Genomic DNA, 15653 nt, shown 5'->3' with positions numbered 1-15653 from the left:
ATCAAACAAATGAAAAATGTGAGGTGAAAAATGCAAAACCAGTGAAGAAGATGCACATGTATCAAAATTTATATTTATATAACTATACAATTTAAAAATTTACTTGTAATTCTAATTGACATTTATTTTTGAACAAAACTAAGGCAATGAAATTATAATTGCCATTTCTAAATGGTCTTTAGCGAGGCTTACATGGCACATGTTAAAAAATAAATGACAAACACTCTGACTTAGTGGAAAACTAGAGGGTTAGGGGGGAAGTATGCCTTCCCATACACGACGACAGTGCGAGATTCAGGGCTTTCAAGGCAACAAGGGTTGGACGCGAGACTACAGGGTTTCAGGGCTTGGGTGCCATAGTGAGATCGAGTTAATAGTTCAGTGATTGAGAACGAAATTAAAACCTGTAATTTTTAGAGAAAATAATCACGATGATTGCTCTAAAAATCGTTCTTAACTCATGAAATAGACAATTTTTTTAAGACAATTTTGATAAGAGAATGGTTAATGTTGTGACATGAAAAATGTTTTATCTAGTAGGACTATTCAGTTTTTCTAAATTGATTGGAGTATTGACCTAACCAATATATTAATGATACCATTAATTTGGCAAGTATTTTAACTGAAATTTGACAAACATTAATTTCAATTTCTCACGCTGATTCAGATGATACCATTAATTAAACGAAAATTAGGCAGATTATGCTTTTATGTGCAAGATTAATTTACTAATTCTCGTTAAAATAGATGGGAAAATAAAAATGACATAATTATCCTAGATCTACTTCCTTTTAATGTAATGTAAGATATAGCTGACAAAAAAAAAGAAAGAAAAAACTTAAATAAAATATCTTGAGATAATCAGAATTTATGATAGACGGGTTGTTGGTGTGACAGGACAAGCTAAGGTATGACTCGTGTCCTTGGGTCATCCTATGATGGCATTCCACGTGTTGTTTTCTAACGAAAATAAAAAATAAAAAAGCGAGAATCCAACAGCCGCCGGCAAATTCCGTTCAATTCTGCTCATTCCTTGGCACCAACTTGACTTGAACTCAGGCATCTCTATTCCTCTTAATATTATATTATTATTATTCCAAGAGGTTCGACTTTGCTGTTTCACTTTATCTACTACCTTCTTTTGATTGCAGTTCATTCTATTTATTTAAATTGGTTCAATATTCTGCTTCATTCTATTTATTTCAATTTCACGTTCCTATTTAATGCGTCGTTTCGTTTGGTTGAAGACTTGAAGTCAATTCCTGTAATGTTTTCCAGATTATTATTATTTTAAATCCATAACAAAAAATAACTGTAATTTATGCAGTTTTGAGTCATCATTTGTCCCAGTTTGGTTCCCATCTTTGCCGTATCACTTTCATTGCAATTTTCCTTTTTCTGCAGCACATGACTTGAACATCTTTGGCTTCCCCTAATGGCACAAGATACTGTTTCTGGAGTTGACTCGCCTCGGGGACGTCTATTACGAGATCAGGTTCAAGTGGTTAAAAAAAAGGATTCTGATCGCTATGAAATTGTTCCTATCCAAGATTCTTTGTCATTTGAGAAAGGATTCTTCATATTTATCCGTGCATGCCAGTTGTTGGCTCAAAAGAATGATGGAATCATATTAGTAGGAGTTGCAGGTCCATCTGGAGCAGGGAAAACTGTTTTCACCGAGAAGGTCCTCAATTTTATGCCAAGCATAGCTGTCATAACAATGGACAATTATAATGATTCTAGTAGAATTATTGATGGAAACTTCGATGGTAAGTTTTCTCTTCTTCTATTTACTTATACATAATCTATAATGACTGCATGCATTTATTTTTCTTGTTACCCGTGACTTCATGAGTATATGAATTTGAACTTGTATTTTGCCAAAGTTATTTCTGCTGCAGCAGCATTATTGCTATGAAGTTCAGAAGAACACACATACACTGAGATAAGAAGTATGGGAAAAAAAAATTAGGGCTCAAAGTGATATTTGTTTATTTCTCTTTATGTTCTCCCTATGACTGTGTAGTAACTATAATATAATGTTATAAACTTATAATTTCCGATTTATTAGTCGTATTGTATCTTTTTTTAAAGCAATGTTCAATGATCTCACTGTATTTTTTTGTCTTCTCCAAATCTTGAAATGGCTTTATGCACATTTTGTTGATTTTCCCTGGACCAATCTCAAGCTTTTTTTTGTTAAGTGAGGGCTAACAATAGCATTTTATATCTCTAGCTTAGCTTACAGGTTCTCTATAGCTGGTGGCAGAACTAGTGTCAATATTTTTTTGGTGTGTGGGGGTTGGAATTGATGAACATCTAGAAGAGGTGGGTGGGGGTTTCTACTTTCTTGGCACATAGTAGATTGCAAGGCCTCTGATCTATTACATGTTCAACATATATTTGAGTTAGAAATCAATTGGCTTTAATATGAAACAATAACATCAATGAGAAATCGTTACATACATTATATATTTAACATAAGTTATAAAATTGGTTTGGTGGTTGAAGGCGAGAAGGAGGGAAGGCGAGGTTGTGGGTTCGAATTCTTCCCACTAACAAAAAAACTAACAAACTAACAACTAACATTTTATATATTTAGAAAATTTTGAAGTAGAATACAATGATGGAGTGAGGCAAGACAATTGCTAAAATCCCTGACAAATCACCACTACTCTCTACGGCCATCTCTTTTTGCTGTCTGGTTAATAATACTAAAATAATTTTACCACACTTAGATGGAGCAACTTTCTAATCATTAAATTTATTGACAGCTGTAGAGATTCCAGATACATTGCCATAATTTCCATGTCACATATGGAGGCCTAGTAGTAAATATTAATTCTTTTGCATCCACTACACAACACACACACACACACAAACAGGCTTATCATCTACTATTGGTAATATGGACGAGTTTCCCATAGTATCTAATCTTATTTTACTCTTCTAATTTCTAAGAAATACTTTTACTCGTTTATCATATTAGTCAATATTCAAGAAATAGGAAGGGATGTTATGCAACACAGTTTTCTAATGTCATTTTTATTTGAAACAGACCCTCGGTTGACAGATTATGATACCCTGCTCGAAAATATACAGGGTCTTAAAGCAGGGAAGCCTGTTCAAGTTCCAATATACGATTTCAAGTCTAGTTCTCGCATAGGTTACAGGTTGTGTACCTTTTTAATTTTCTCATTTTTAGAATATGCATGAGTCCATTTTGTAGCTGTGCCACCTAGGTTTAATCTCACAAATTAGGGAAACTTGGAAAGGAGAAAACAAAACCTAATGGATATGTAACTATGTTTACTATGGATCAAGTTATTAGATTTGAAATGCTTTACGTGAAGAATTGGAAAATCATGGTAATTTCTGCTTCTCTTTATGAGAGTATATGTTTAAACTCTTTGTTTAAAAGGTTCACTGTCTAACAGTAGACCTGTAATAGGCTAGTTTTTCTTCTATAACTGATTTGTGTCTCTAGTTAGTTATTGAGTCTAGTCAGTGCTGAGTAGCTTCTTTCGCACTCTTTGTGTAGCCTATAAATATCTGTACGATCCTCTACTCATTATAGAAAATAAAATACACTCAAAGTTAGTTTTAGTTTTTCTGTTATTCTGTTTGGATCTTAGATTCTTTTAACCTGCAATTTGATTATTTTTGGATTATCTGTGAATAAAAGACTATTCAATAATAGAGTGTGATAAAATCAGCTTCATGTTTGGATATTGTTGAAAGCATTGCCAAACACCCGCCTAATTAATAGTTCACAAAGGCATGTATATTATCAAGAGGCAACATATTGTAGTTTGCTCTCTCTCTCTCTCCCCGTCTCTATCATTAATCATGAGAATCTCTCTCTCTCACTATTATTATCTACTTTGCATGAGTAAATATGCACCTATGTGTGAATTCACCTTTGAACATCCACATACATGCACAGAAATGTCTATTGTGTGGACAGATGAGGTGTGGGACAAAATATGTAAATATGGACACTCATTAGCACTAGAAATGTCATCATTTATTCCAACTCAGGATGTTAGTACTTTTATGTTTATTTGGTTGATTTCTTTTGTACTGAGGGCAAACCCTGTCGCAACGGTAAAGTTGCACCTTGACCAGTTGGTCATGGGTTCGAATCCAGAAAAATCTCTTTGTATATGCAAGGGTAAGACTGTGTACAATGACCCTCTCCCCTAGCATAGCAAGGGCCGAGGAGCCTTTTGGCACTGGGCTATGTTAGTTTTTTGTTGATTTCTTTTGTACTGTTTTCCTTACAGGACTGTTGAAGTCCCTGGCTCTCGTATTGTAATCATAGAAGGCATCTATGCCTTAAGTGAAAAATTACGACCTTTGCTTGATCTTCGTGTTTCTGTCACTGGTGGAGTTCATTTTGATCTTGTCAAGCGTGTTTTGCGGGACATTCATCGTGCCGGTCAAGAGCCTGAAGAAATAATTCATCAAATCTCTGAAACGGTTTTTCACTGATCCCATGTTAGATTTGTTGTCTTTAGGAGTTTTGAAAACTTGCATCTTTAAGACCAAGGCACCTGCTATAATTCTTAACTATTATTGTGTTTCCTTTTGTAGGTGTATCCTATGTATAAAGCTTTTATCGAGCCAGATCTCCAAACAGCCCATTTAAAAATTATTAACAAGTTTAATCCATTCTCTGGATTTCAGAATCCCACCTACATATTGAAGGTGAGCCTATATTATGTTATCATAGTAAGATTCTTTATATTCTCAAGTGTCTTTTTGATGATACATTACATTGATTGTTTCTACCATTTTAGTCAGCAAGAACTGTGACAGTTGATCAAATAAAGGCAGTTATTGCTGCAGAGCATACTGAAACTAAAGAGGAAACATATGACATATTTCTTCTACCCCCTGGGGAAGACCCCGAAGCTTGTCAATCATATTTGAGAATGAGAAACCGTGATGGAAAGTACAATCTCATGTTTGAGGTTAGGTGATTGAAAACTTTTTAGATTGTTATAGTTATATTATTTTTTAAGAGAATGTCTAGCAAGGCATAAATTTGAATTTGAACTTATGAAAGAGGCTTAAGACCTTCCTATAAGTTCTTTTCAACTTATTTCAATAAGTTTCATGTAAAAGCTTATCAAAGTTCTGTTTAGCTTATTTTAGTAAACTTCATAGTCAAGCTTATGAATAAGCTCTTATTAAATATGTGCTTAATCAAGCTGTTCACCCAAATGTTGTCTAATTAGCTAATATTCATTTATTTCATGCTACCGCTTCACTCATGATAATGTCATATTGTATACTTAGTTAAAAGTTTTTTAAAAACCTTCTGCAAGGAAAAACATAGCTACAGCCACTCCATGGTATTGTGACACTCAATGATGATGAACTATGGAAAGAAAAAAGAAAACACTGATAAAATTTTCAAAAGCTGCGACTCAAACTTTTTTTTGTGGTGTATATACCTGCAACAGCTTCTTTGCAAATTGAGTCCTTGTAATTAATGAAACATGTATTCCTGATTTCCTACTTGTTTCCCTCCTTTTACTGCCTTCAGTATGTTTGTCTCAAACCTCTTTCTTTGGTTGATGCTTTTTCCAATGATTTGTGGGTTATTCTCTTTTCTTTCTACCTTTTTTGTTTTATCTCTATGGTTGTGTTATGCCTTTTGTGTGTATGCATATGTGCTTCCAAAAAAACATTGGATAGAAGAAGCATGAAGATTGTTTCAAGAAGTTTGACAAATATTTGAAAAACCCGTGTTTCACAATAGAGCATTGTATTGACATTGCAATTTTCAATCTCAGGGCTTTGCAGATCTTATCTTTCAACATTGTTCCTACTCCTGCCTTCTTGAGTTTGAAATTTGCGGAAAAGTTTGCAGTTAGAAGCAAAATTACTGAAAAACCTCTATAATGTTAGTGCATTTTTGTTTTCAGGAATGGGTGACAGATAGTCCATTCATAATATCACCTAGAATTACTTTTGAAGTCAGCGTGCGCCTTCTTGGAGGGCTGATGGCCTTGGGATACACAATTGCAGCTATTCTGAAAAGAAGCAGCCATGTCTTTCATGATGATAAAGTGACCATAAAAACTGATTGGCTAGAACAACTTAATCGCACATATGTTCAGGTATAACAGCATATCGTTCATATCATTCCCTTAACATTTTTTTACACCTGTTGATTCTGTGATAAGTTGTTTTAATCTACCCCTACTGTTTGTTGTCCAACAATGGTACTATCACCCATACATTCCTGTTCTTTATCTGCAGATATAATTTGTAAAAGATTAAATTTTTCAGTACTAGCTGGACCCTATTTATGGCCTGCTATACACATATACATCTGGTTTACTTTCCCCTTTGCCCCCCTCCATTCTTCTGTTGAGTGTTGTCCTCCCACTAGTTAACACCCTATTTCTCCATTTTTGTAATTAAGATTTGACCTGCTGGTCACGATTCTAGTTGTGGAAACTGCTTCTCCATTTATGAGGGCAAGGCTTTTTAATCCTCCCCTAGACCCCACAAGGCCACAATAGTGAAGTCTTTTGCCTTGGGCCTCCGTTTTTGTTTTTTCTTTATTAACCTTCATTATTGTAAATCACATCTTGCCTCAGGATTTTGTTACATGTGCTACAAACAATAATTATCAGTGTTCACTCTCTTTTCCTTTCTTTATTGGCTTCCATCTTCTCTGCCATATGCCTTTGATTGGGAAACATTTTTAATATATTTATGTGGTGAATGTCAAACAGCTGGTGCTTATGAAGTACATATGGAAGAAGGACCGAATGCCTGTCAAACATATTTGTTGGTAGTTCATAGTATCTTATTGGTTTACCAAAAGAGGCAAAGTATCTTGTTACTAATACAACATCTTACTCTAGAAGATATTGATATATTACTTGTATAAATTGACTTTATTTAGAAAATATCAACTATGATGTGTTTCCTTTTGTAGTTTCCATGGTTGATTCACAGCTTTATTTTTTTTTTTTGATACATTGATTCATATTTACTAATTACTATGAGTAAAGGTTTTAAAAATATGGTCTCTGTTCTGGGTTTCTGTTATGGTCTGGTCCCTTATATTTTTGGTTATAGGACCTTGAACAGTAAAGTGTGGCTGTAAATCACCAGATTTCCTACTTCTTCGTTTGTGGCCTATTTTATTAGTAAAATTTGGGCTTGTTAAATTGAACCAATGATCTCCAAGAGTAATAAGTATTCGAGAACTTTTCTGAAAATTTCTGCACGTCTTATTTTTGCTTCAAACTAGTTAATATTAATATACATCCAAAACCAACTGTTCCAAATTGTCCATCCTAAGAAATAAAAGTTATAGAAAACTGCCCTTCCTAAGTAAAATTAGTTATAGAATTATTCAAACATAAACTGCCATACTAACAGGTGATTGTATCAGTCATTCAGTCTAACACACTAAATTATTTATCATCAAAGCATAAGATTACCTAGGAATAATAGTTTATACTTATTTCTTCAATTCTTTCATTGCCTTCGTTGATAAACCTTGTCAAAAGGTACTACTTTAGCAATCGAGTTTAATTGATCAGAGACCATAACAGTTCCATTCACCGATACGCCCTCACCTGTTTCCTCTCTGAAAATGCATCAACTGTTTTAGTTTCAATATGAAAAGTTATCTCTGAATTGAAATTAATAACAGATGTGATCTGTTCTGTTAAAATGAGCATCTTGTTTGTTTACTGTTGGCAATATTCTTGTGTGGTTTATTGTTGTTTATGTATAAATATCTTTCGTCTATCCTTATTGTTTTCTTTTCTCATGTTTGTTGTTGCCATGTCACCTTGGTTTTGATTAGAGTGGTCACAGGCTAGGTTTAAACATTAAATTAACACTACAGCACTAGCCTGGCCTATATCTAGCCCTGTTTGTGTGCGTAATAAAGCCCAATCTTGGCCACAACCCAGCCCTTATAAATGAATACATGTATACATGTGTGTGTGTGTGTATGTGCAAAACATTATATGTAGCTCAGGTATCCCCTGTTTGTAAATTAGCTCAAAATTAGGCTATTTTTTTTAGCCCTTGGGGACTTATAAACCCAGGCACTTAAAGTTTTTGGATTAGCCAAGTTGTTCCATGGAGCTCGGGACAAATGCCCATACCTATTACATGTTTGTATTTGTTTCTTTTATTGTCAGTAACCAAATTCTTGTTCATGTTGTTTTTAAGGTGCAAGGGAAAGACAGAAACTATTGCAAATTTTTTGCAGAGAAACTGGGGTTGGATGGTTCCTATGTTCCTCGCACTTACATTGAACAAATTCAGCTAGAAAAGCTTGTAAACGATGTGATGGTATGAGCCATCATACAACCTTTTGCTTGTTGTTTACATGTTGTATACTGAATAGTGATCTGATCAAACTGCAGGCATTGCCAGATGATCTTAAGACAAAACTCAGCATAGATGATGACTTGGTTTCAAGCCCCAAAGAAGCCCTTTCCAGAGCTTCTGCAGATAGGAGAATGAAGTATCTTAATCGGTACTTATTAATTTTCATTACCTAGACTTGCCTTATGAAGAATATTGATATGTTTTCTACTTGCTTTTCATGTTTGGGATAAAAAAAATTTAATCTGATTAAAAATTTGTTAAAGTAAGGTTCTTGTGATTTTTTTCTCATGTTTGTCTTCTGCAGCGGTATTTCACAATCCTATTCAACTCAAAGGGACAAGATTCTACCTAAGCTGACTAAACTTGCTATAAATAACAGAAGATTTGATGGAAGAGCACTAGAATCCCCTGCACCAATTGCTAACCAAGTAAGATATATTTGCCTTGAGAAGTCATTCAATTAAAATAATTTTGGCTTCTTCATTCATCAATGTATCACTTAATGTATCTTATTTTGTGGAACATGGAAAAGCTACTTGTTGAAGGTGCTACAATTGATAAATGTCTGCTTTTGTGTCTAAGTGGTTTAATTTTCTGTTTATTTCTCTGCTCATCTAAATTATTCTTCTACTGATATTTGCTCGAGTTGTCCAGGGAGTCATCACTCAACTTTCTGATCAAATTTCAACATTAAATGAAAGAATGGATGAATTCACCTCCCGTATTGAAGAGCTGAATTCAAAGTTCGCTATCAGAAAAGATTCAGCAGGCAGTCAACAAAACTTGGCTTTACAGGCTGAGGCCTGCAATGGCTCAGGCCCCACTTCCTTCTTTGTAACTGGACGAGGCAATGGTTCATTGACTGGATCATTGCTACCTAATTCATCATCATCTTCTCAGTTGGCTAAAGAGTCTCCCCTGATGGAAGAGGTAGGTGATATATCCCCTTATTTCGAATTCACATGACAGTAATAGTGCTGTAAATTACATTTATACATAGTATTTGTTAGAGCTATACGTTTACTAGTCAGTAGAAAAATTTGGAGTGGTTTTCTACTTTGAAATTCCACCCAAGACAATAAAACATATTCGGCTTTTATTTTTATCATTATTATTTTGTCAAAATAGGTATTAGTGATTGCACGAGGACAACGTCAAATCATGCATCAACTAGACACTCTGAGCAATCTTTTGCATGAATACTTTGGAGAAAGGTCACGCCTGGGAAGACCAGACCATACAGGAAGAATGCGTGAAGCTGAATCCGTCGCCGTCCCCCTGCTTCTGACTCTGGCCATTGGTGCTGTTGGTGTGCTTTTGTTCAGAGGTTTGACATCCCAAAAATAATGTGCATATATTTTGTTTCTTGTAAAATTGTCATTACCATTTAGGAGAGAAGCCTCATAAGTATATCTAATGCATAAAGGGTTTATGAAAACAATTGCCAATCTGTGAGGGGCTGCCTCACATTAAGTGGTAGTAGTAGTGGACGACGACCTTAATAGGTATATTTTGGCATTCACTTAAGCTGTAATATATAAGCTTCTGTATATCTTTTTTTTTTTTTTCCTCGTTAAATAATTTGTCAACTTGGTGGAATACTGAACTTGCATATAGTATTATAATTTGTTCTTTATTCTCATTAGCTTTTCCAGTTGACATTTCATTTTATGACTTATGTGAATAGACGAACCGCTTGATTGTTTTAGTAGCTCACCATTCTAGTAGTTTGTTTGCATTTTTCATTCCTTTGCAAACAGAAAAACACTGTCGACTTAGTTTTTTTTTTCTTAGGCGCAGTTCCTTTTCTGGTCGGGGGTTGTTGTTCTCGCCCCATCTCTTTTTACCCCTTATTTTTACAAAAATGTAGCAAATTACCATTTTACTAGCCATTATTTTCTCTTTTCTTTAATCCTTCTGCACATCTCTTGTCCGTCAAAATACATAATCAAAATATATTTTCATTATGTATTGTTCACATGGAAGATGTGCTTCCATTGTATTAGGGGTGCATCCTCCATACACGATAGTGTTTTTATTGTACATAATATATAAAGGAAATGTGTTTTCAGGGCACACCTCTAATGAGGACAATTGTCCATCTTTATACATTTGATAAAAAAATTGCCCCCATAAAAAAGCAAGTGTTGCACCCTTAGCCAAATCTAAGAGATTAAAGAATGAATAATTTGATACCAATTTTATCATTTTATCTTTTTAATTTTTACCATTTTGCTCCTATAATACTAAAAGCATATAGAAAGTTAGCAGCAAATATACATCTTGACTCAATTGTAATTTGTAAAAGCTTATGAGTAAGTTGGATTTTTTTATCATAAAATTGTATATTTTCTAAAAATTTGTAATAATTTTCCTCTTAAAAATGTAACATATTGTTTTCTTGCTTTCACTAAACAAATTTTATGGATCCGCCCTTGCCCCTAATACAAGTATACAACGGAAACACTTTGTGTATATTGTATAACGGAAAGGTGGGGGTATTTTCAGAAAAAGAAATAAAACAAAATATAATGTGAAAATAGCAAAATATTGGGTTGGAATCGCATAGCGCTTTCTGGTCCATTAGATAGGCCCAAGTTTTAAGGCCGATATGAGGCTGGGTTTGATCAAATCATGGAGTGGGGCGAGTAATAAACATTTGATAAGTCACGCGCGGCGCCATAGCGTGTGAATCCTAAATTAAACCCTAGCTAGAGGAGAGGGTTTAAAGCTCTGAAGCTTCTTTCTTCTTCTCCAATTAAGATCGCAGAGAGAGATGGGGAGTGACAGCGAGGCAGAGAAGGAGAAGAAGAAGATGCTTGCGCTCGCTCCCATTGCTAAACCCCTTGCCGGAAAGAAGCTTTGCAAGCGAACCCTAAAACTTGTTCGTAGAGGTTTGTTTATCCATTCGCATTCTCAATTTGCCTTTTTATTTCTCCATTTGCTTCGTGTTAACTATATTCTGTTCTTTCAGCTGCCGAACACAAATGCCTGAAAAGAGGAGTGAAGGAGGTTGTTAAAAGCATAAGGAGAGGTCATAAAGGGTCTGTTTTCTCATTCTCTCCCATGTGTCATTTTTCACTGTGCCTTAGCCTAATTTTCTTGTTTTGTGAATGCAGATTGTGTGTGATAGCTGGGAACATATCGCCGATTGATGTCATCACTCATCTTCCTATTCTCTGTGAAGACTCTGACATTCCTTATATTTATGTCCCATCTAAAGAAGTACGCTACCAACTTTACATTCCTTATCTTTATGTTTATGCTTATATGTGCTTTTGCTCTTGTTTACCTATTTCACTCTAGGGACTACTCGTGTTGTTCTCTTATATTTTTTTCCCTTAGTTTTTACTCGTATGTCTTCTCTGTTTAATTTAGTATTACAAGTTGCAATTTATTTTCATTGATGTTTATCCCTCCCAAATAAGAAATATTGAAGCACCAAATAAGAGTGAGATGCATCTACTGGAGGAACTTGAATGAATGCATGTTTTTAGTTGTTCATCTAACACTCATAGCAACACTAATGTAATTGTCATAATGAATTCGGCACAACTGACCTGTCCAATTTTTTTTTTTTAATTTAATATATACCCATCCTACGGTGAATTGAATTGTATATCTCTGGCATCTGTTCTTAAACAAACTAATGTTTAAACTAGAAGAGTATTCACCTACCGTCCAGCCCAGTGAATTGCATAATAAGAAGAAACTAAACTACTTTTAACTCAGTTTACGAAACAAAGGGTCTTGTTAGTTGCCCCTGCATATCCAATTTTCAACTGATTTGAACCTTGTAGGGAATTTTTAAATAACATACCTATCTTAAAGTGCTACTGACAATACCATTCTTTGTTGCTTCTGTAACCTACACAATATATCATTATGTTATCACTTATCATTTCATTTTAAATGTGGGTGTAAGAGGTGGAGAAACAAGTATATTTTTCTATAACTGTTGTGGTTATTTTTGTTCATGCTATCTCATATATCATGTTCAAGAAAGTCTAATTACTATGCAAATTCATTTAACTTTTGTTACTTGTATTGTTTTCCAGGATCTTGCAGGCGCAGGAGCAACAAAGAGGCCTACATGCTGTGTTCTGGTACAGACAAAGCCTGTAAAGGGTGAAATTGAGCGAGGGGAACAAGAGAAACTAAAGTCAGATTATGATCAAGTTGTGTCGGAAGTAACTGAGCTTACAACTTCACTATTTTAAAACAAGCACACATGTATGTGTACAGTGTGTTCTAGCTGGATTAACATAGTCAGCAACCTGGGCCTATATTTTGTAATTTTTATTCAAAGAGCAAAGAACCAAATGAAGTGCCATGAACTCATTATTTAGTGTAACTCACAATGCAGACAAGCAAGTTGACGAAGAAATTTTGCACCATCATGTTTTGTCATCCAAAATTGCTATATCACCCATTTAAAAAATTTGAGGGAAAATTTTAAGATAGAAATGTATTCTTATAAACTTGCAACAGAGTAGAATAAAAAACAATGAAAAATAGATAAATCAGTGGTAGATTTAACAATGAATTTGAAGTTTGTATCTTTCGGAGACTATGATAGCACACCAATTAAAATTTATGTTCAATTGATGTTTATTTGTGAGATATATGGAAAACCAGAAGCATTTTGGATGTGGCTGGTAACTGTAACGTGTAGGGCTCCTCTTCAAACTTTTTGCAGATCCGAAATGGTCCATAGTATGATAAATTGATAGCAGTATGGAGCTTATTTCTGGTTGATCCTTTGGGCCAGAGGTTGTTTTCTTGTGGGCGTAGAGTTTTAAGATTGTCCGTTGTGGGTTGATGAATAGCATTCTTTTTAAATATACATCCTGATTAAATCAATATATTTGTTCAAAGTGCAAATTTCCGAACACTTATTTAAGGAGAAATATTCTTATTTTTAAAGGAAAAAAATTCCAATCTACAAAACAAGCTAAACCAAACATATACTAATATACTATAATGACCAATATAATATGGTTTAAGTGGTTTTTTATTTGATTTTCTTAAATAAGATTTTAGATTTGAATAAGAAAATATATTTGAGAGAGGAGATTTCACTAAAGTGATAAAAAAATACTATAAACTTTAATGGAGGACATTTTGCGTTTCAGTGTTGTGTACGGCACGAGAGAAATTAGCTCGTTGGGGAGTTACAAGGGTTTATGGATCTGCAACAAAACTACAAAACCGACAATCTCTACTTCCTATTATCGATGCTTCAGTTCACATTTCATTCAATGCACAATCTACACATATTCTACTTTCCCCATCGATAAATCCTTACTCACAACAAACTGTGAGCGTTTCTGACAGTAGGCCTTGCTTAATTGTGTGTCTTGTCACCACTCACGAGGTTGTTACAAGGTTGTGCTCTTTCACGTTTCCTACTATTGCCTATATTGCGTTGCATATGGCATTCACATCACATATTGCCTATAAATATCATCATTGAATACTTAAGTTTCGTGCCTTACATCAAACATTATTGAATAGTATTAAGAATATGTTGTCAAACATTGCAACAATGATAGCTATCTCTGCAATTTTTATGATTTTCTTCTTGTGTTCGCCATCAGTGGCTATATTAATCAGCAGGTTACCACTACCGTCACCGGTGACAGGCCCTGAGTCCGTAGCATTCGACCGGAACGGTGGAGGGCCATATGTTGGTGTTTCTGATGGAAGAATTCTCAAATATGCTGGTCCAGGCGAGGGTTTCAAGGAATATGCTTTCACTTCACCAAACAGGTAAACATTAGTAATAATTAAGTGATACACATGATTCATTCTTTGGTCTCGACTAATCTCTATGTGACACGTGCATTTTCTAATTTACGAGCTCTGCTCTACTACATGTTATGCGAAGATTAATTACTGTTTTTTTTTTTTTTTGTTGGTCTAATTCAGGAACAAGACAATCTGTGATGGGCTTGCTGATTTCTCAGAACTCCAAGCAACATGTGGGAGGCCATTAGGATTACGTTTCAACCATCAAACAAACGAACTATACGTAGCGGATGCTTATTCTGGGCTTATCAAGATTGGACCCAATGGAGGGGCTCCAACCCAATGCTTTAAAGATATACAACCACAACAAGAGAATGTGAACACTACTCTTCAGTTTCTCGATGGCTTGGATGTAGACGTCAACACTGGAATCGTTTATTTCACCCAAGCTAGTGCTAACTACGGTTTCAAGTAATCAATTAATTCCTTCCTCACACTTCACTCTTTTTTCTTTCTTTTTTTCTTTTACTTAAGAGAAATGCTAGTTGAAACTCTTTTCAACACTTGTTTTGTGATCAGCTGAAAATTATTAAAGATCAACAATTTTAATGAGTCTCTCTTGTCATTAATGATTCTATCTCCTAATTTAAATATGACATCAACCAAAGTTGGTGATTATCAACAAATTTTGGTCAATCACATAAACAGTGTGAGGAAGAGTGTCGGTAACATTCTTCTTTACTTAGATACTAACTTTGGCCTAGGCTAGTAAATTAACAAACCTGACACTTCATTTTTACAGGGATGCTCAGGCACTACAAAGCAGTAGAGACCAATCTGGGAGCCTATTCTCACTGGATCCCAAAACGAACCAAACAAGAGTGTTGATGAGGGGTCTTGCATTGGCATCTGGGGTGGCAGTAAGCAGAGACGGGTCATTTGTGCTTGTTAGTGAATACTTGGCAAACAGAATTCAGAGATTTTGGCTAAGAGGGCCAAGAGCAAATTCTTCTGAACTATTCTTGCAACTCACTGGTAGACCAGACAACATTAGGAGCAACCAGAGAGGTCAATTTTGGGTGGCAGTGAATGGTGTTTTAGGACCAAATCCACCTCCTAGGCCCACTATTTTACCTGCTGGAGTCAGAATTAGTGAGAACGGTATCATTTTACGGATTGTTTCTCTTGTCCAGGAGTTTGGTAGTGAGGCAGTGAGTGAGATTCATGAGCATAACGGGACACTCTACTCTGGCTCCTTGCAAGCTTCCTATGTTCCCATTTCTGCTATGATCTAGTTTTTCTACATATGCTGCCTTTGTATGTGAGGGGAACTTCAAAATTATTAATGAATAAAGAATCTATTGATCCATATATTCTTTACTCCTGGTCTGATCATCACTCGCCATCTTTGACTATTTTGAGAACACGTTAAATATTAACAAATATAATTATATAACTATCACATGAATGTTGACTATCATTCAATTGAAAAACAAATATAGGATACACAACATCTAACTATG

General features: G+C 34.9%; 3 protein-coding genes across 4 annotated transcripts; all 3 read left to right on the top strand.

Moving 5' to 3' along the window:
* Positions 1-959: 959 nt before the first annotated feature.
* On the top strand, positions 960-10015 carry LOC100803122 (inorganic pyrophosphatase TTM1). 2 transcript variants are annotated; one of them, XM_006579655.3, is made up of 12 exons: positions 960-1103; positions 1405-1769; positions 3059-3173; positions 4287-4482; positions 4597-4710; positions 4803-4976; positions 5937-6131; positions 8218-8340; positions 8415-8527; positions 8684-8807; positions 9034-9309; positions 9508-10015. In XM_006579655.3, the coding sequence occupies exons 2-12, from the start codon at positions 1436-1438 to the stop codon at positions 9724-9726; spliced, it is 1983 nt and encodes a 660-aa protein (XP_006579718.1). In that variant the 5' UTR covers positions 960-1103; positions 1405-1435; the 3' UTR covers positions 9727-10015. The 2 variants fall into 2 exon arrangements, with proteins under 2 accessions (XP_006579718.1, XP_006579719.1); XM_006579656.4 differs by lacking the exon at positions 960-1103 and adding an exon at positions 1112-1264.
* A 1120-nt stretch (positions 10016-11135) lies between these two features.
* Positions 11136-12760, top strand: LOC100499993 (uncharacterized). Its single transcript, NM_001248398.2, is given in 4 exon segments — positions 11136-11273; positions 11354-11423; positions 11499-11604; positions 12438-12760. Coding segments are annotated over 4 exon segments (456 nt in total). The 5' UTR covers positions 11136-11155; the 3' UTR covers positions 12600-12760.
* Positions 12761-13834: 1074 nt separating this feature from the next.
* On the top strand, positions 13835-15501 carry LOC100804714 (protein STRICTOSIDINE SYNTHASE-LIKE 12). Its single transcript, XM_003524454.3, has 3 exons — positions 13835-14151; positions 14311-14601; positions 14933-15501. Exons 1-3 carry the CDS (start codon positions 13907-13909, stop codon positions 15423-15425), a joined length of 1029 nt encoding a protein of 342 aa, XP_003524502.1. The 5' UTR covers positions 13835-13906; the 3' UTR covers positions 15426-15501.
* The last annotated feature ends 152 nt before the right edge of the window (positions 15502-15653 follow it).

This window comes from Glycine max, chromosome 5 (genome assembly GCF_000004515.6).
Source record: "Glycine max cultivar Williams 82 chromosome 5, Glycine_max_v4.0, whole genome shotgun sequence".
NCBI classification, from domain to species: Eukaryota; Viridiplantae; Streptophyta; class Magnoliopsida; order Fabales; family Fabaceae; genus Glycine; species Glycine max.
The sequence above is the reverse complement of the archived record's forward strand: the minus strand, read 5'-3'. Positions and strand labels throughout refer to the sequence as shown.

Coding starts and splice junctions, on each gene's coding strand:
- LOC100803122 (XM_006579655.3), top strand. CDS start 1,436: ATGGCACAAGATACTGTTTCTGGAGTTGACTCGCCTCGGGGACGTCTA. Junction 3,174..4,286: donor AGTTCTCGCATAGGTTACAG/GTTGTGTACCTT, acceptor TTTTCCTTACAG/GACTGTTGAAGTCCCTGGCT. Junction 6,132..8,217: donor TTAATCGCACATATGTTCAG/GTATAACAGCAT, acceptor GTTGTTTTTAAG/GTGCAAGGGAAAGACAGAAA.
- LOC100804714 (XM_003524454.3), top strand. CDS start 13,907: ATGTTGTCAAACATTGCAACAATGATAGCTATCTCTGCAATTTTTATG. Junction 14,152..14,310: donor GCTTTCACTTCACCAAACAG/GTAAACATTAGT, acceptor GGTCTAATTCAG/GAACAAGACAATCTGTGATG. Junction 14,602..14,932: donor AGTGCTAACTACGGTTTCAA/GTAATCAATTAA, acceptor TCATTTTTACAG/GGATGCTCAGGCACTACAAA.